Consider the following 20,637-nt stretch of genomic DNA (forward strand, 5'->3'; position numbering starts at 1 on the left):
CAAGCCAGCACACGCGTGTCGAAAAAGGGTGACGAATTGTGTCACCTCATGTCACCTGACGTCTTCTCTTAAAGCTGCAGTAGATGAAAGACAACACCCAGAGGCTGGCTGAGTTCTTCCCTGTGTGAGATGAAATAACAAGCTGCCTGTGGCCTGTATTTGTGTTGTTATAAAAATGCATGAAAGCAATTATCATAGAAAGCTAGTGTGTTATTCTCACGACACTTTCAGTACTGTTGTATGTTTGGAATACTGATTTAAAGGTCCACTGTGTAGGATTAAGTGGCATGTAGCAATATTTACATGATGTTAGAAAAAGTCAAATTATTGTGTTTGTCTGACTAAAACTGGACCTTTTCTGGCTGAAATCGACCAAAGTCCAATTTCTTGAAAACGGTGTGATTGGAAGTTGAACTATTCAGTCATGTGAACACCACCTATCTGTGGTTACAGATAGGGACTGTTCGTCAGTTATTAGGGGTGGCAGGCAATTTAAAAAAATCTAAGCACTGAAGAGGGACTTGTGTTTTTAATTTTGGCTGAAGGGAGATGTAGTATTTTATATTTATTTTAAATAAAAAATGTCACACCCTAGCCACCCCCCTCCTCTGATAAATAAAGTACAGTCCCACAACATCAGCACAGAGGCTAAGCGATGTCCTGCTGTGGACTGGGCCGCAGCAAAACATACTTTAACCCCCTAAGAAAAATCTCAATAGCCTTTCATTTTAGGTGTACTCTATATTTGAATGTTTTCATCTCTTTACCTCAAACAATAGCTAATGGATTTAAATAATTAAAGTTTTTAAAGGAAAATGTGTGTGGAAATAGACATTAACGTGAATCCAAAATATTATTAGCGAAGATAAATTCTCCTTTTCATAAAACTTATTTTCGTTTACATAAATGAGGCTAAACATGGAACCTTGTGCAATCACGTGAGCGAGGTATAACTCAAACACAACGCAGCACACCGTTTTTTTCTCTCCACATACTGGACAAACAGGTGTATTATTATGTATGTCAAGTGTACGGACATTATTGTAAACCACGATGGATTGTTTTGTATTTCTAAGAGACTCTGACACACCGTCCACCTCAGAAGCCAGCAGCGAAAGTGTAGAGGGTGAAGTTAACGCACTAAGTCACGCTACAACTGCTGCTGACTGCTGCAGCTACAGGCAACCAAGAGTAGACCTGAAAAACATTCAGAGAATTATTTCTAGTTGAACTCATTTTTATACAAAATATGTAGTAGGGGGTCCCTGCGCTCTTGCTTTGAGCTAAGGGGCCTGTGGCCTGAAAAACATTGAGGACCGCTGCTGTAGGAGAACCATGGTGGCCAAAAATGCAAATGGCCCTTTCTAGAGCCAGAGTTTGATCTGTTTGTTCTGCAGAATAAACATGACAGACTGATTCTAATGTAACTAACGCAGCAGTTCTTATTTTCAGATTATAGTGAAAGTAGACTTATGAAAACATAGTTATGAACATAAAGTACCATTTCTGCCAATGCATGACCCAAAATCCTACACACTGGACCTTTTAAGAATTCGTCTGATTTGCATTCGACACTGCTGAGTTTGCTTTTCTTTGCTTTGCACTGGGTTTGTCTGCTCTTTTGTGTGAGGAATGGAAAAAATACAATAAAAGGTGCAAGTGAAAATAAGAAAGTCAAGATAAAACTGACCTATATCTATGAAATAACAACAGTTATAACAGAAAAAGGCACAGTGACAGCCCAATACGCACCAAACGAGGACCTGAGGATGACCAGTGGTTTGCTTTGTCAGGTTGCTGCTTTAGTCCGTGAACAAATAGATGTGCTTTTTAAAGTCGCGCTGCATAATAAACACAACTACTGATGTCCGCTTATTAAAATGGTGAAAATGTGCAGTTCTGCTAGAATTACTACAGCAAAATGCTTTTTTTCCTCTCCTTTAATCCATAAATTCTCATGAAGAACCCATCACATATAATTAGCCGTACCATTATGAGTTACAAAGAGATGCCTCTGAGGCAACACCATCTACAGTATTTATTATAATTAACTTTGTAGATACCAAATTGCTTAGAGAGAAAGTTTCTCCCCTCATTAGTGATATATTTAATGTATTTGATGCCTACTCACTTTAAATATTCCATGTTTAGCAGTGAGGCGTTTTACATTTTTTCCTTGTAATTCATGTTGGATTATTGGTCCTACATAAATGTGTGTCTTCAAATTTGCCTATGAGTGCTCACATGCATGCTGGTATGTATCCCTTAGCATATTTACACATGAATAAGCACATAACAGTCTTACATGCGTGTGTAAGACTAACCGAGTGGAGGAAGTCGGCTCAGTGGTTTGCCTCTGCATGCGTTGCGTGCGGCGCAGGAAGTGCTCCCTCATGGAGAGCTGCACATCGGTGGGGATGTCGGGAGATGTATGGCTTATCTTCACCGCAGCCTCCAGGAAACCTATGGAGCCCATGGGGTCCTTCACCTTCTCTGTCGCCATGGTGACCGGCGGCGGCTGCTGCTGCTGCTGCAGGGGGCTGGGCAGAAGGGGAGGCGGCTGGAGCGCGCAGTCCTCTGGGTCACAGGCCGTGGCGAGGGATGGGCTGGGGAAACGGGCCTTTGCTCGCCAAGGTGCACGGCACAGCTTCCAGGAGATAAATGTGAGGAGGCCCAGCAGAGCCAGGCCGCAGACCACAAACACACCGAGCAGGAGGCCAAAAGAAGCGTCTGGTGGCGAGCCACGGGGACCGGAAACAGAGGATCACACAATATGGACAAACAGATGGTGATTACAAGGGTGAGACAGGGGAGAGAGAGAGAGAGAGACGGTCTATTAGGACATGAATTTTCTGGTGCTATATCGGTGGTTTTTATATAAGACTAAATACACTGGACCAAGTATACTGAGAGATGTGCTTCATAAATATTAAGTAGCCTCCATTAGACAGTTCAGCCAGGGGATAAGGAAAGAATAAATAGTATTGAAATGTGGGTATGCACTCATGCACATATACACATACATAGATAATTTTCTTTGACATCGGAGGTAAAAGTAATTAAACTCTGACAAATGATAAAAAAAGCAAACAATATAATCTATCTGACTTATAAAAAAGTTACTCATGAGAAAAGAAAGTGTCAGACGCCTTCCTCTGGGATTTTTTTTACCATGAAACAGATAAAAGGAGCCGTGCACGGTCAAACTCATTTATTTTCCAGCGTTTTGAATATGCTTTCTGGGGAACAACCTGCACACAAAGACCTGGAGACATACCAAGAATGCTGACAAGCACTCTGCGACGATTCACGGGGACCGAAGGGGGAAAAGAAACAAACAGAAAACACACAGTACAGTATCTCTGGCTTTTGCCTTTTGGGACACCTGCCAGAGTTGATTTCAAGTAATTATATTTCTGCACCTGATACTTGAAATGTTTTCCGCTCTTTCCGGCCGGGATTGAATTTAATTTTCTCAATTTTGCTGGAGTGTTCTTTTCCTCTCGAATTTATCTACAATAACTCACACTGAGGAGCGTCTGTGCAGCGTCTCAGAGGATCGCTGAACCCTCGTCTCCACACAGGACCCCTGAGATAGCAGGAAGCTGTTTTGAGGCACATTGAATTAGCTCTTTTCTAATATTTACCCGGTGCAACCTTTCCTTCAGCAAAACATGAGCAGCGACATGCACTGAAACCTGCAGGTGAACTTAGGTTTTTATAGAATACATGCAATTTATGATTCTTTACTTAATATTATTTAATACACTGAATAAAGCAGTTTAAAGTTAAATGTTTACAAATAGCTAATTCTATGGTAACAAAAACAACAATTCCTAATTTTAATGTGATTATACTCGAAAGACAACATTTTTATTATATTACATTTCTGCCAATAGATGCCCCTAAATCCTACAAACTGAACCTCTAAGTAAAAGTTGCAATACCACAGTGAAATATTCTCCATTATAAGTAAAAGTCCTGCATACAAAATTTTATGCAAATAAAAGTATGAAAGTATTTTTAGCCAAAAAATACTTAGAGTATCAACGGCCGACTTAAGTACTGTACTCAGTACTATACTCAGTAAAGTATTTTACAGAAAAAATGACTTTTTAGAATATTATATGTATTGTTACAGATAAAGATAAAGCAGCCCAACAGTATATGAAATGGTACAAATTAACTAATCCTTGATCAAAATACAATGATATCACTATAAATGATGCTGGATGTTTCTGAATGCACGATGCAGCCCTACAGCTCAATACTGAAACTGTTTCAAAAATTGTTGTACCCAGTCATTTAAGCCCTGTTCGCACGGGACTAGTATTACATTGGGTTCTCAGGTAATTTGTAGTAATTGCAGAGGACGTCTGTGATTGTAATCCCATGCAAATCGGCCATGTCTGTTATTTGTAAATTAAAAATTCCAGAGCAAATTACCATAACCTACCATATTTCGGCAAACATGGTATAATATTATTCCTGTGCGAATCATTATCGCTGGAGATTTGAAAGCAAATTATTATTTGAAATTAAATTATCTGAGTACTAATTCCACTACTGGGAATCAAAAATATTCATCATGCAATAGAAGTAGTTCTCCCAGTGTCATTATTATTAACTACCATTGTGACATTGTATTGTATTTTCATATACTGTTGGGTTTCTTTATCTATAACAATACACAATATTCTGAAACGTCATCACATTTGTCCTGTGTAACTAGTAACCGTAGCTGTAAAATATGCAGCGAAGTAAAAAGTACAATATTTGCCTCTGACGTGTAGTGAAGCAGAATTAATGTAATACCACCTCTGCGCTTTTACGTCAAATAGTCTGAAAATTCAAAATAACTTGCTTCCAGTAATAGTTGTATGATAAACTTTTACTGCTTTTATATCTAAACTATCCAAAGTTGACCAAAAGCTATTAAAAGATTCACATTTCCCCCCACAAATTAAGATGTTTCATGTCAAAAATTCAAAGTAAATGTCCACTAAGAAGAATTTATAGCTTAGCCGAGCGGTGGGCAGGATTTCAAGTCTGGAGGATTTATGCCTGAGGAGGATTTCTCAGCTGTCCACAGCCCTGGCCTCTTCATGTCATCTGAAATTTCACACAGCTCCCCACAAAGCTTCGCCTTGACTGGACTGTCGCTCGCAGAGACTTCATCCGCCGTCACGGCAAATCGGAGCAGATCCTGCGCCGTGGTACTGAAATACGAATGCCTGTGGTGACAATCATTCGCTACAGAATGCGTTGACAGGTCAGAAATGTGTATCTGAGTATGTAACTCTGGCTTGTTTCACTTTTTCCACTGCAGCATCTTTCAAAGTGAAGCATCCATTAAAGCAGAAGTCTGACACTGTGGGGACCCCCCAGACAAAATCAAGACCATGCTTTGTCTTACTTCTCAATGGTCCATAAATCATGCTACAACTTTTGGACCATAGTCATAGCATCATACCAACCATAGTGCTTTTTTGGGTAGAAATATATTGCTGCTATGTAAGATTGTGATGCATTAGTCCAGGTTTTTTAGCCTATATATTTGTATAGATGACACCATTAAAATTTTGCCCAAGCAGCTATTAGCGGTTCCTTTTTGCAGTCTATCCATGAATATACAGACAGCTATGACTGCAATAATTTGATACTAAAAAAACTTAAAACTTTATTTGCATGGGATATCAGAGATGATGAGCTTCCCCAAAAGTGTATGTCACATGTGGTCTAAATATGTGTGCAACGTGCCTTTGGGTTCAGATTCGACTGAGTTATGACTCAGAGAAGAAGTCCACTGTTTAATGTAAATTGCTGCAATCTGATGCCAATGGTTTTAAAGGGACAGTTCACCCCAAAGTAAAAAAAAAACAAAAAATTTTCTCTTACCTTTAATGCTGTTTTTCAGTACAGATTGTTTTGTTGTGAGTAGCTGAGTGTTGGAGATATCAGCTGTAGAGACGGCTGCTGCTCTCCAGTATAATGGAACTAGGTGGCTCTTGGCTTGTGGTGCTCAAAACGCCAAAAAATATATCTAAAACGCTCAGCTCACGCACACTTTAGTTTAGCTATTTAATTGGACTACTGTCCTTGTCTCAGTGTACGAGCAGCGGGGGAGAATCAATTTATTGACAAAGTATGCCCGACTCCGCCACAGTAGTTGGCGATATGCCTCCTTTCAGCTTGTTGCTATAGATCTATATTATTTATTCAGTCTATGCTATAGACCGAATCACAATCACTATGTTTATTTACAGTAACTTTTGGGATAGAAAACCACAGCATCACGTACATATAATCAAACGGAGCTGAGCAAACTCTGCTTTCATTGATCAGTTTTAAGCCAACTAAAAATCAATATCAGTTTAAGCTATATAGCTATATTTAGATTACTTTCACCATTTTACCATGCCATTAGAAAGCCGTTACCAACGGAGAATTGAAGCCGTTATATATAAAAAACACCAGACTCCATTGAAAAAACATTGTACTCCATAGAAGGGCAGCGTTACAGATCTACCGCCACCTCGATCAGCTGTACTGGAACATAAAGAGGAGAAAATATTCATATATAGTGTACACTTACACTGATATTGATTTTTGTGTAGGTTGCTAAAATATGTACGTATACATATACGTTGTCCGCTGTTGTACATCGTTTAGCGTCCGTGCCAGTGTTGTGGGACTGTACTTTATTTATCCGAGGAGGCAGGTGGCTGTGGTGTGACTTTTTTTTTTTTAATGTAAAATATATATAAAATACTGCCATTTCAAGTTGTATGTCCCTCACCTAGGCCAACATTAAAATCACAAATTTGACTTTTTCTAACATCATGTGAACGTACTGTGTGAGCTGTGTGTCACAGCTATTGCTGCAGCTCTGAGTGCTGATCGTTTTGGTAACTTGGCCGAATCAACGGGCCAAACTACAATAACCAAATTCCTGTTGTCCAGCTGTCTCCTTTACATCGAGCAGTATCTTTGCTTGAGTCTGGAAACCTCTACACCAAAGTGTCACTACAAAAACTGAAACAAAGTGTGAGCAGACGTGACGAGTGGGAGTGTTTGTCATTACCTTTTGCTCACATCACAGCTGCAGCATTACTTTTTCTTTTTGACTTTTGCACACTGTTTAGCAGATGCTGTAATTGATATAGGTATGAAAAGACTTTTTTTTAACGTTATGAAACTCACACCAGCTGTCATCAGTCTAGTTTAGTGTGATAAGGTTAATAAGAGAACTCCGATGCTGCGACGCCGGCAGTACAGTAAGTCATATCTACCATAACGACTGCAAAAATAGAAGTGTTAATTTCTCAGTCCGTCTCTTACCTTCTAGTGATGAGAAGGCGAGACATATTGTATGCAGAGAGCTAATGATGCAGCGACAGTGAGACGGAGAGCGAGAGAGAGAGTCAGGCATGAGTGTAAGAGAAACAGAGAGTGACTGAAGAGCCATTGTTCTCCCTCTCCAGACAGATGGGTAATGGAGCAGAGCTGTGTGAACATATTACTCCCTCTGGACCCGACAGCGTGAGACTACCCTGACCTCAGGGTTTAGCACACTATTAATGATCACACCCACGCCATGAGAGAGTGGACCAACACTAACCTGCAGTCAATCAAAAGGGTCTTTTCGGTTCCTTTCATGCTGAAAACACCGTTCACAATCAATACTTCCAAGGCTGAATCAATCTCACTGTAAAAGCTCCTCCAGGTGGGGTGTTAGGGCCAGGTGCAGAGGGCAAGGAAGTGAGGAAAGACTGGTATTCAATTCATAAAAATAAAAGCGGTTCCTGTATTGACCTCTGAGCTGGGTGACTTGCGTGGATGCGGTGACAGCTCCAGTGCTATAAAAACGTTGTGGCGTGCTTAACCTTTCCAAACTGAACCACATTGAGCTCTGCAAGCGAGCAAAGCAACCGGTGGTTATATATCCTCGTCGCAAACGATTTGTTTGATTCAGTCATCAAGTTTCTGCTTCACGCTGCACCAAACCAGGGCGCTTGGCGAGACATTATCAGGTGTTTCTCAGGGTGCACAAATTTAATCAGGGTTTGTTTTGAAGTTGAGTCGAAGAGCAAAGTGAAGCCTTAGGGGCTTTTCTTTTTTTTTTTCTTCTTCTTTTCCTCGTCAAGTGCTTTCAAATCTAACCTGGTTTCCATAGTAACCGGGTCATTAGACGGAATATGCTCTGTCTCTGTTTGCTGTTATGAATTGACTCGTCCTCAGAAGGGGAAGTCCACTTCGCTGAAAATGGTACACGCAGGTCAGAGGCGTGAAAATGCTGCTTTGGTTGAGTGTGTTACTTTACCCAAGCTGCAGTCTGAAGTGTGATAGAGACACACTATAGAGATACACTAAGTGAAGGCAGAGGTTTTATTGTCATATAAAGGACAGTGATTTGGTTAGGATGGTCGGGCTTGCAAGAAAGATGGATGACAAAATACTGTTAAATAATGTGTTGCTGTGAAGTTTTTACTTTGCAGTTAAGTTTGCTGTCTTATGTTCATACATGCAAATGTCAGTTTTTGTCAGTATTTGCATGCACTGGTGTGCTAATTTGAGGATGTCATACTAATAACACTTTCTAAATGTCTCATGGACCAATCACATTGATTGTTTGAAACTAGTTGTTTTTCCTTCTTTATTTAAAATAATGAAAAGACTTGAAACAGTTCAGTATTTTTTGATATACTGTTTCAGTTATTGTTTTTTATCCAAATAAGATATTAATAACTCAGTGATCAGAAGCACTAAAACAACTGCTGCGTCGTGCTCTGTCGGCCTCATTACCCTAAAGGCCAATGTCTAAGGATAGTGGTGAGTGCTGGTGCAGTCTGAGCCCTGTAGTCCACAATTATTCATGCTCTCTGCCTGTCACACATGACATCTGATGTGTCCGCAGGGAAAAGAGAGGAGCTGCATAAAACATGTGAACGTGGGCGAGCAACAATTCATGAAAGAAAGTTAACTTTCTGTGATTTTTATGCCTTCTGACTGATTTAATTTTTTTTTAATTATTAATCTTTCCTTCCAAAAATTGCTATTTATAACCCTCAAGTATCCACAGAAATACTTGCAGCACATTCTGCAGCTGTGGCAGTGGATAAATTGCAGCAAGTGTAAAAGTAATTTCAGCCCAAACATTTAAGTGTAAGAGGATCATGTGCAGTTGGCTTGTTATTAATGGTTACAATTTACAGAGAAAATTAAACTGGTTCAGGAAAAGTATACTTTAGACAACGGGCAATGGCATTAAATGAAATTGGAAAAGCGCATCGACTTTTCACAACTGCTTTCAGCAAAAAGTAGGCTTTGTAGTTCACTACAATCTCCTTAAATTGTAACTGTCTCTGCAACACACTTGTTTCAAAGCTGTCAGTGGTGTCTTCTTTCCCTAAGGGGGCATATAATGCGCTCTAATCTTGATGTGGGTACCTCAGCCATTTTTGGATTCCTGTATCCCATGGTGTCTTTTTCAGAGCAATCAGAAAATCCCATAATCCCCCAGATCCCCCAATCCTAATGCGAGGAGGAGTTTAGACTGCAGCAGATGAGCCGGAGGTGTGAAGAGGAATTTGAGGCTGTGGAGAAAAACATTATACTCTCACACAACAGAGAGGTGGGAAAAAAGATGCTGTATCTGTGGAGAAATTCTCCAAATTAGGCTAAAAAAGCCTGTTTTTAGTAATTATGCTTACTTAAAATATTTAGAGAGTCATTACTCATTATTGATTGCTTTAATTTCAAGTTAATCTGTGTGTAGAAATGGGGTTTGTAAACAAGTTTTAATGATTGAGTCGTGAGCAAACACTGAAAGTAGCAGGATAAGGATGTTTCGTCCAGCTTTTTAAAAGTTGTACTCATTACAGAGTAAAACTTCCACTCAGAGTGGCCGACAGTGTCGGTAATAAAGATAAAAAAGACAGGACCTCTTAAGAGCACAATAGAACTTTTTCCCATTATGGGAACTCTGCAGCCTTAAGCGGAAAAACTGAGTATTGGGTACTACGTCAAACACAACAGTACAGACGTACAGAGTTGTTTATCAGCTCAGTCATTCAGTACGGTTGACAGTTTCAACCTGCGAGGCCAAGATATACTGTCAAGTGGAAATATGTTCAGATGTCTTAGAGCTGCTGTCCAGAGAGGGGTGGTGCCTGTTTTTTTCCATTTTGCCAAAAATGGGACGGATATGTCTTGTTCAGGAAACTGTCATGGTGAAAATATTTAAACTCAGTGACAGCTGAAGGATGGAGGCGAGCTAAGGACAGATGCGAATTAAAAACCATATTTAACTTTACTCTCTGCTTGTGCATATATCATTTTTGGACAGATTGAACAGCTCCAAAAGGTGATTAGGATTAAAGGAAATTAATTAATTCTGAACTTGTCCTTATTTCCTTATTTGCTATAAATTAGGAATATGTCAGTGTTTGCCCTTTTTTTAAAGGCATGGTTGACATTTTGGGAAAATTTGATTTCTAGTGGAGATATGAGAAAATCAATGCCAATCTGACATAGACTCAGGGCTGGGCGAAAAATCAATTTTATCGATCAATTTAAATTTGTTGTTTTGGACAGTTTTTTAAAACGCAAGTCTAGATTTTCTCCTCCGTCGCTCTCTTTGGGCTTCCATAGGTCACTCTTTAACGGCCAATAGATAACTCTAGCTGTGTGATGCTAACAGTTATATTGTGTTTAAATGAAACCTGGATGGTACTGCAATTAAAGAAAAATCCAAAGCAATTGGAGGACAGAAAAATACTGTACACATGATGATATGTTGCTATGATGATGTGTCAAAAAATGTCTAAATAAAATTATGTACAGCTAATGTTAGATAGCCAATGTAGCACAACACACTTTCCATATTACCCACCTGGTATTCCACCCAGTGCAGCGCTGTTCGCCTGCCATAGGTGTCTTTTTTGTTGATCATACAATTCCGGATGTTGTTGCACCAAAATCAATAGCTGAGCTCTCACTCATTTAATCAGCTGAATAAAATAACCAAAATCAGCCAAAAAATCGCCCAAAAAAATAATGTGTGATGTCAAATTGCTGAAAGTAGATATTCCCCAATCGCCCAACCCTAAAATGTAGTATTTTTAGACCATGGTATTTCTACTTTTACTTAAGTAAAGGATCGCAGTACTTCCTCCTCCGATGCCTACAAGTTAATTATTCCTATTAAAGGACTTAACTTCAACATTTGTCAGTTTGTAGCAAACTGGAATCGAATCCGTTCATCATTGTGACTGATTTATATTGACGTTTTTTAGAAGTGTATTTGTGTTAAATTAATTTTCGTCACCCAAAGTGCCCAGACTCTGCCTGGTGTTCCCACTGTCTCACCACGTAATGACTTGAGTTTTCTAACGGACTTCAGAGGGTTCATGCAATGTGCCGGCGCTCACACTCAATAATCCACTCATGAGAGACTCTCAGAAAGACTCTCAGAAAGCTGTTATCTCCTCCACAAGTGTGAAGTTAATCAAAGTGCAGTCTCTCTTCCCCTGCACGTCGTCTAATCCTCCAAACAGTTCAAACACTGTTGTCATCTATCCAGGAAAGTTTGAATATTAAACTCACTGCAAAACTCAATACATCGTGGCCTAAGCACATTTTCGGTGGGGTCAAATGTGATGTGATTGCTGTGTTCTGCGGCCAATCAGAAGCCACGGGGGAGCCTCCCGCCGAGCTGTGATTTCAGAGTTCAGTCCAGCATTAGCATCTGGTCGTATCACACAATTAACCTGCTTGTTGACCAGGCGGCCCTATCTCTGTCGCACAGCTTCAGCCTGCCAGGTTGCCTTTACTCACGGGGGCTGTTTGCCGAGAGCAAATGTTGGAATAGATTGCAGGACTTCAGAGGCCTGTTCAAGAGAAAATAAACATTAAAAAATAGGAGGATTATAAGCGGTAGTTGTTGACACTGTCGCATTTCGGTTGCAGTTAACCTTACTTATGAGAGTTAAACTGCAAATTCAATATATTACTTGTTAGCACTTAAAAGACATTGTCTTTCTTGAGGCGAACCCAAAATTGAACATTGATTTGAACCATTATGGTGATAAATTGAACCATCTATCCCTGATGATGTTTAACAGCAAAAAAACAATAATCTACAGCACCTTCTGATGGATAAAGAAATTGATTTATTTAAAATAAGATGTGTGAAAATAAAAACTATTGAAAAATTCATTGTATCTTTTTTTCATCTGCCACAAAATGTCAAAGCAGCAAATATAACCAGCCTTAAACTCCCCAAAACATAAAATCTAAACAACTAATTCCTTAAAGCTTTCAAGATTCCTTTAGATATTCTCATGCATCAGTAATGTATTTAATTAAAATCGTGAAGCTGGTTGCTATATTTAGAGCTATGAAGTTAAATTCTATTTTTATGTAAAGCTGAATTTCATATGAAATTGAAATTGATATTTCAAGCTGTGCTGAGTCAGATTTTTGTGCAAAAACTCCACATCATGTCTTAGTTCTGCTGCCCATGAGACACTGCATATTTGTCTTGTTTACCCAAAATAAAAAAAGCATCAGCTATGTGACTGCTGGGGAATCTTCTTCTCCATCCTCAGCAAGTAAAAATAGAAGAAAATGAACTTTTTATTTAAGATAAGTCTGATGATATTCTGCAATTTTCCTACCATCAGCATGTCATGAAAAAACTAAAACTAGCAATGAGTTGGTTCTATTAACAGGTATTACTTGCACATCCAGAGCCTGATGTGTCTTATTCCTCTGTGCTGTAGTTGCTATGTTGACCAAAAACTATAAAAAGAAAAAAAACAAACAAACTGATGAGCCATATTTATTTTAGGTCAGTCCCACATACATCATCCTGCTGCCAGAAATACTCACTAAAGCGCCAAATGTGAGTTAATCCACTGCTAAAAATAGTCCCCAAAAAATGCACTATTTCCTCCCGTTGTAGTAATGTTTGCAAAAAAGTGCTCAGCTGTTTTAAGAGATTACTGGGCATTTTTGAGACTGAAACTGTGTAAAGTATATTTATATATCAAAACTATATGAAACTATAATCTATAAAAAGATGTGCAACTTCAGTAGGAAGTCAAACTATTGAGACAAGGACGGACATGTTGTTGGTTTTGGTCTTTTCATAGGATTTGGAGACAAATATAATATTGCCATTTTAAAATACAATACAAGACACACAATATGAACTGTACATATTTATATAAGAGAATGTACGTATGTCGAAAAAGTACTGGGAAAAAATATTTTTCTTGCCATTTCATAGAATTTGACATTTATGTCAACTTTGAAGTGACTTCTAAAGTAATGGCTCTGTGACATGCAGACATGCTGTCAATGTAAATGTTCCTTACAGCTTCATGCAGACATTACAGAACATTTATGGAAAGAGACGTGTGCAATATTTAGCACCTGGTGCTTGAAAGTGATCGGAGTTATTGCTGGAAAATGCATTATTATATTTGATCTGACAAACCAGTTTTGCCTTGGTGGCATAAATATTCTTGAGCCTTCATCCCAATCATGACATTTTTAAGACAGACGGACCGAATTTCTCTGACAAGAACAAATTTTGGATGTTTCAGCAAAATTGTCATTTTTTTTTTACATAAGTTTTAAAAAATCTTGTTTTTTTTGTAGGATCTGATCAAACAATAATATTACCAAGTTTAGGCAAACAGCATTAAGTTTAAGGGAAAAAACACTTGATAAAAGGTATTCAAGGCCAGACGTATAGTCTCTCAATCATCACTTACGATCTACTAGAAGTGTTTGGCAGCGTACTGATCCGCAGAAACTCTGTCTTCTGTTTTTCTCTTGCTGTGTTCAGGATGTTCCTGGGTGCATCACGCAAGTGAGGTCAGGACTTTATAAAAAGGTTGTGACCAGGTGTCAGACTGTAAGCAGCTCACAACCAAGAGGATGCTCGGTAAATCACGGACATAGCGCAAACAAACCCCACAAATATAGTGAAAAATAGTGAATCTCGGGTTGGCTTTGACTTTCGTCTGCAATACAAACAGTAAGAGACAATTTCTGCACAGAATACCTTTAGCTTTAGCTGTTATAGGATGGGTCAAAGTGCACACTATTATGCCGGGCCCTAGGAAAGCTATCGTGCTTGTATAGTAATATGATCAAATAGCACCTTGAAAATGGACATTGTCATTGTAAATATTACCTGTCATTGCGTGTCTGACAAAAATATCAAAAAAAGAAAGAAATTACATCCTTTAGTTGGATTGTTTTTGTAGTCTATTTAAAGATGTTATGGTTATGTAAAAATGCTTATTCTGTCTTAAATTGGTACTGACACTTTTACTGTTTGTCCCTTTTTGAGGACATAAATAGCAAATGGCACTGCTGATATTTTTGGATCACTCCTCTTTGAACATTTGTATATTTCTGAGGTGGCAAACTGAATTACTTGCAAGGGCCCATTCTCTTTACACCCCCCCACGAAATGTATGCCCCTGGGTTTAGGTAAGAATGATGGTTAAGGTTAAAAACTCCAACACTAGTTGCAGTTTCTGTGTCAGGATTCATTTCTTTTCATGCTTATTTGTATAGGGACAAGTATATAGCATAAAACTGATGCCACATACTAAAACATTTATAGCCTAAGCTTGTTTGTGATGCTCGTCCCTAGATGGGCCTTTAAAAATAAATACATGATTCAACAACTACATAAAATACTATACAAATGTGATTTGACACAATTTAAGATGCCACCCATACTACAAAACAATACACATTCAAACTCCAGTTCCCTTCACGTGGAGGTCTAACTTACTGCCGATGCCCAATTAATTTTAAGAGAGCCCCTGGGCAAAAATGTATTATTTCTGATACCCAAATGTGGCAACTTTATTAAACACCACTTTATTGAGAAAATGTTCCATGTGAGCATAGCAAGAACTTTCTACATAACAAGGCCACAAACTTAGCTACAGGGTCTGCTTTAGTGAGTTTTGGGGCTGTTGTCAGCTTATCCCAGTTGGTTATCCAGCCTGTGTGTGTTACATGCTAGATTTGGGCATTATCACAGTATTACAGTATGCCAGGGTATTTAAAAACCCCAAAGTTCTGTTTTTTGTCATACCGTCATGAATATAGGCGCTCCTCTTTCTATTAAACGTATTGTATGCAGTGCACAGCACGCACCACCAGAGCTCAGTGTCCAGTCTCTGTTGGTGGAACAGGCAGCTGAACTGACTGACACTGCAACACCTAGTGGTGGAGGGAGAAGTTACAGGACTGTGAACAGTTGGCGGCCAGCAACGGCAGAGAGACTGGGGAATAACGGCATGTTTTTTACATCTAACCTGCTGAATTAAGGATTTTTTTTTATCAAACCAGAGCTGGTGATTGTTGGAACAGTGGACTTACTAACTAGATTACGAGCAAGAGTAACCAGATGGTTCGAATGAGTTTTGTTTTGTATTTTATTTCGTTGTTGAGTTTGATTGAAGTGTGTTTAATGATGAGCCTCGTCAGTCTTCCATGACCAGACGAAGCTGAATTCATAAGGTCTACATTTATATTTCTCTGTTTAAAAGGAAAATGGGTGGGAGAATATTACTTTTCTTAACATTTTTGTGGGTTTTGCACTCACCGTTACTTTACAATCCCCACAATCTTTACAATTCTACCTTCTTTACTGGCACTGAACAGTAGCATTGAAGGTTAATCATGAGAAGCTACTTGGCTGAGACGAACACTTGTTGAGCTTCATCCTTTTCCCGAGGTGTTACATTTGGTTTGGACAGAGTGGTGACAGACTAACATCCCTCTCCAGGTGTTATAAGCACCCGACCTTCAGACATCTCATCATTACCCTCCTCAGCAGCCCGACTCAATTCGGTAGCATGCCGTTCCCTCAGCCACCTGACATGTAGTGCGTCTGCATCCTGGCCGATCCATCATCCTCACCGTGGCCCCATCATTCTGTAGCTAATGAATTTTTACCGTACAGAGAGCTATAAATATTATATCCCGTATGGAGTCGCATGATTTGTTTTATATGAAACGTGGAGGATATCATAAACCAGCCGGAGTTGGAATCTCCATAACACAAGAACTCATGAGACCGGTGGCGCAGGTGGACAGCATCATGCTGCCAAATAACAAAGGCTGACAATTTACGACTTCACAAGGGTGGAGAACCTTTATCTGTTTGGTCCATGCTCCCCGCATGCCACCATATTGATGTTTTAATTTCCAGAGGTATCACAGTAAAACTAACGGGCTGCAGTGTGGCCCCTTGTAAAAATAACTTAAGCTCATTTTCAGTCTCAGTAATTTTCTTCACCAGGGAATTTAAATGGATGTGCTACATCCATTACGGACAGAAGTTATAAGCGCCCGGTATTGCTCGATGAAAGCTTTTGCTCCACTCAAAATGCTTCATTGCTTTGAAATACTGCATTGTTAATCATGACGAATAACTATGACTAGCAGCCGCCCTGTCATGTGCACAGAGAGGGTGTGAGTGATGTGGAGGAAGTGGGAAGATGCTATAGCTTTTTAATACCTCTGATTAGGTTTAAGGAAAATATGTGGGAGAAACATAATTGAAATGGTAATATGTTTTGGCACATGCTTAAGAGCCTATTAAAATGTTTGATTGTTTACCAGAGGCTGAGGGGGCAATGGATATTTAATAGAGTTTGTTTAGAAGACAGAGTGAGGCAATAAATATGTATACATAACATATTACTAATATTTTTCACTGTTGTATGTAGTTTAAGTAGAATTTAAAAGACATTTTTTAAAAATTTCCCCTGGATGGATCATTTGAAGAGAGCTACACTGATGTTTTGTCTCAATTTGTGTTCTTACATACTTAAACTTGCTATTTTGAGTGCGTAAGCGTTTTCACACTGACTGCCAAAATTTATTGCCCTGATGGTGTCATAACGGTCAAAAAGTGCGTTACACTGGATATTTGACTCAATGGTCGCCATCTTGGCTGCGTAGCCAAATGGGAGGGACTATCGCACTTTTGAAAATCGTGGAAGCTGCAGTGTTTGCAGTCGCTCCGGTGAGAAAACAAAAAAGCTGGCAGATATTTTGGCGTGAGACAATTGCAGTGAGATGTTTGCGGTGTTGCTCCATCTAGTTGCAGTTTCACATTAGAAGAAGTTGTTCCTTTATTATTTCTTATATTATTTTATATTATTTCTTGTATTATTTTTATTATCTTTTATTGCTTTTATTCTTACATTAGAAAAAAAACCTTTATCCATCATTTACTTAAACTGCCTTTTGAGATCTGCCTGTATTACTACTTTTATTCCTTTATTTGCTTTTTCTTGTTGACCATTTGTGTTCACATTTTGTTCTTGTCCTTTTGTTTGACTTCTCTAGACCTTTCTCTGTTTGGCATGTTTGTTGACATTTATTTTATAACTCCCAGAGTTCCTGCTTTGCTTTGTCTGTCAAAGCACTTTATTGATATAGCACATTTAAAAACAGAGGTTTAACAAAGTTAGTGTTATTATTAATATTATTATTATTATTTGCAGAAAGTGCACAACAGTCATGTTCAATATAAGAGAACACTACCCCAACAAAATGAATGCATTACGCAAGTAAGTACACAGAATACACCGTGTACCACATGGAATTGTACTAACGGAGATATGCTGTATTTTAATAGTAGCGTTTACAGTTTTTACAAGAAGACTCCATAAGGAGCTCAGAGTTCACGGCTTTGTGTACACAACTTTCCATTTCATAAACGCAAGCTCACGGGTTACATTTGAACACAGCAAATGCAGAAGAGTTTCCCCTGTTTTCAGCCTTTATGCAAAGCCCAGTTAATCAGCAGAGTTCGACGTAGCTTAAAATAGGCTTCACTTGCTTCTTTCTAGCCGAGAGTTAGATAAGAGGATTGACACCGCTCTAATTATCTGATATATAGCCTATGTAGGTGCAGCAAGGAGATGGTTAACTCAGTGTAAGGATGATAATAAGGATGACGGTTAATGTGGCTTTCAGAAGCCTGACCCCTGTTAACCTGTAATTAACTAATTCATATTTAAGACAATAAAAAAAGCAAAATAATGTGAAATACAAAAGGTGTTTTTCTTTTAGTCCAGACTCATTGACCCAATGAGCTCTAGCGACGTATTGTGAAACACAAACATTATAGCTGGTGAAATTTTAGCGTTTTGATTTGTAAATGTCTTCACTTTAATTTATTTCTCAGATTTTTGTAGATATTCAACTTTGATGATATATGTGCATTCTTACTAGTTCAAGATACGTTTACAGAGAATTTAATGTGGTGCAGCATTGTGCTAGTACTGCTACTAAATTGAAAAAGTATTAAGAAGTAGCCTATAGGCCGACAGGTCAAAAATCGTCCCTGTGGTTAACTGATTTACAGATAGCTAGCAGCTAGCCTAGCTCTTTCAAAATGATGCATCAATGCAAAACACACCAAATATAACACCAAAAATAACACATTAACTCTTGTTTGTTTTATCTGTATTAAATAAACATATATTAAAGCATGTTAATTAGTGAGCAGGGTGGCTGCTAGTAGGTTGTTAACTGTTTCCACCTGGTCTCAGTCTTTATGCTAAGCTAACCTGCTGTCAGCTGTAACTTCATATTTTCTATACAGACAAGAGTAATATCTTCTCATCCACCTCTCAGACAGAAAGCAAATAAGCTTATTCCCCAAACTGTCAAGCCACTGTTAAACCTCTGTGATATTTGTCTTCATATTTAATTCCACCCATCCATCCCAATTTAATTTTCAACGAGACATCAAATATGCTCTGTAAACCCCTCATAGAGTAAAAAAAAAGATGCCAAAACATCAGCTTTCTTTGCGGGGGGGTTGAGACCTTGGTTTGACCTGACCTTCGGCCCCGGGGCCCCTCATGATGGCAGCAAACAGCGAGTCAGCATAAGGAAATGATGCATCCATCACCCTGACTCAGTTGAATCAACCGAGGTCTGACATTTGGGACCCTCGTGCTCAGAAGCCGGTCGCCTCATGATGCGTTATAGCTCAGCTGATAACATGAAAATCAGCAAGCACGCAGCGTTTTATCCTGAGAGGGACGTTATCTTGCGGAGGAGAACCCCAGCATTGCTCAGCGAGGCAGTTTACCTGCAGCTGAATCCACTCATGTCTCCTCGCTACCTTGATCCATCAGGTTTTGATGAATGATTATCGATCGTGCAGATGCAGCTCAGCAGCTCGCCACATTGTATATGGTGGCTGTGTCAAGTGCATTATTGTTTAACACTGAAACTCTACATTTACAGAGAAGCTGTGCATTAATCATTGATTCATCTTGTTTCTATATTTTCCGCGATTCCTCCTTTTAATGTTTAGTTCAGCCCCCAAACAAAAACCCATTAAAGCTCTTTTCTCTCCTGTAAAATATCCTGGGATTCAACCTCCAACGCTGAAACTGTCCTTATCGACTTTTTTGTGTTTGAGGAAATCTAAATTTATACTCTTCTGTATACCGGACAAAAACAGTGAAGGAGTGCCTTTGGGGTGTTTTGGTATTATATCTATCTGCTGGTGTTTTGGAGAGAGAGATCACAGTGTTCAGCAACAACATCAGGTTGGGATGAAAGCTTTGGTTTGGAGCTGCAACATGACTTACAGTAAGAAGCAACGCCCAAAGCTTAATGAAATAAAGGCTTTTAAGCTCGCTGTGACTAATGTCTGTCTTGGGTTTCGGAATATTTTATTTATTTTCTTGCAAGTTTAGATAGAAAGTGGAATTTTGGAGCCATTTCATCAACAATTTTTTGAAAAGCTATATGAAAATGTGCTAATAGGGACAGAGTTTGAGAGCATTTTATTTTATTGACATTTTAAAGCCTCAAGTTCGACATTTTGGTCATTGCCATGTTGGGGTTTTTTTGGAGCCAAAGGTGACCATATTTCAGAAAGGGGCTGGAGGTGTGGAGGAGCGAGGGGCAGATCTGACACTATCAGCAGAAAGCCTGTCACTCAAAGCGGCTCCGCCCCTTTTTATGGGTAACTTTAAGCCCCGATACCTTTTAAACAGGTGAGGTGTTTAAAAATACAACACCGTGAAGCCGTCATGATGGCGAATTCAGCTATAGAGACCAAAACTATGCTGTACACATGTATTTGTGCTGTAAAGTTTGATGTTTTAACATAGGGGTCTATGAGGATTGACTCACTCTTGGAGCCAGCCTCAAGTGGCTGTTATAGGCACTGCAGTTTTTGACACTTCGTGGTGGCTTCATTTTTCAGCCCTGGAGGTTGAAAAAAATGGCTGAAAAATGCATTTCAGAGGGGGTACATTATCAAAAAAGTTTAAGAACCACTGGATTATAAAATACGGTGTAACACTGGCGCTGGGCTGAGAAAGACCAGTCGTCCTTCTGAAGTTATAAAACTGTTCTGACTTTAATATGATTGACAGTCGATAATATTTGGGGACTCGTGTGTGCACACATTGTGTCGGCCATGTTCATTCAGTGTTGAAAACAGTGTTGTTGAGATAGCATTGGTATCATAGACTGTAGGACAGGGATACTTAAGGTGTTTTGCTTTGGGGCCACTTTTGCAAAATGACAGGAGGCCAGGGGCCAGCTGCAGCA

At 39.1% G+C, this 20,637-nt stretch overlaps 1 protein-coding gene across 1 annotated transcript in view; it reads right to left on the bottom strand.

Moving 5' to 3' along the window:
* syt6a (synaptotagmin VIa) overlaps window positions 1–20,637 on the bottom strand; it is a 75,023-nt gene that overhangs the window by 18,300 nt on the left and 36,086 nt on the right. The window contains exon 3 of the mRNA XM_042491081.1: window positions 2,325–2,730. Within this exon, the coding sequence (XP_042347015.1) occupies window positions 2,325–2,730 (406 nt within the window). The remainder of the gene's footprint in view (window positions 1–2,324; window positions 2,731–20,637) is intronic.

Source organism: Plectropomus leopardus, chromosome 8 (assembly GCF_008729295.1).
Source record: "Plectropomus leopardus isolate mb chromosome 8, YSFRI_Pleo_2.0, whole genome shotgun sequence".
In the NCBI taxonomy this organism is placed as follows: Eukaryota; Metazoa; Chordata; class Actinopteri; order Perciformes; family Serranidae; genus Plectropomus; species Plectropomus leopardus.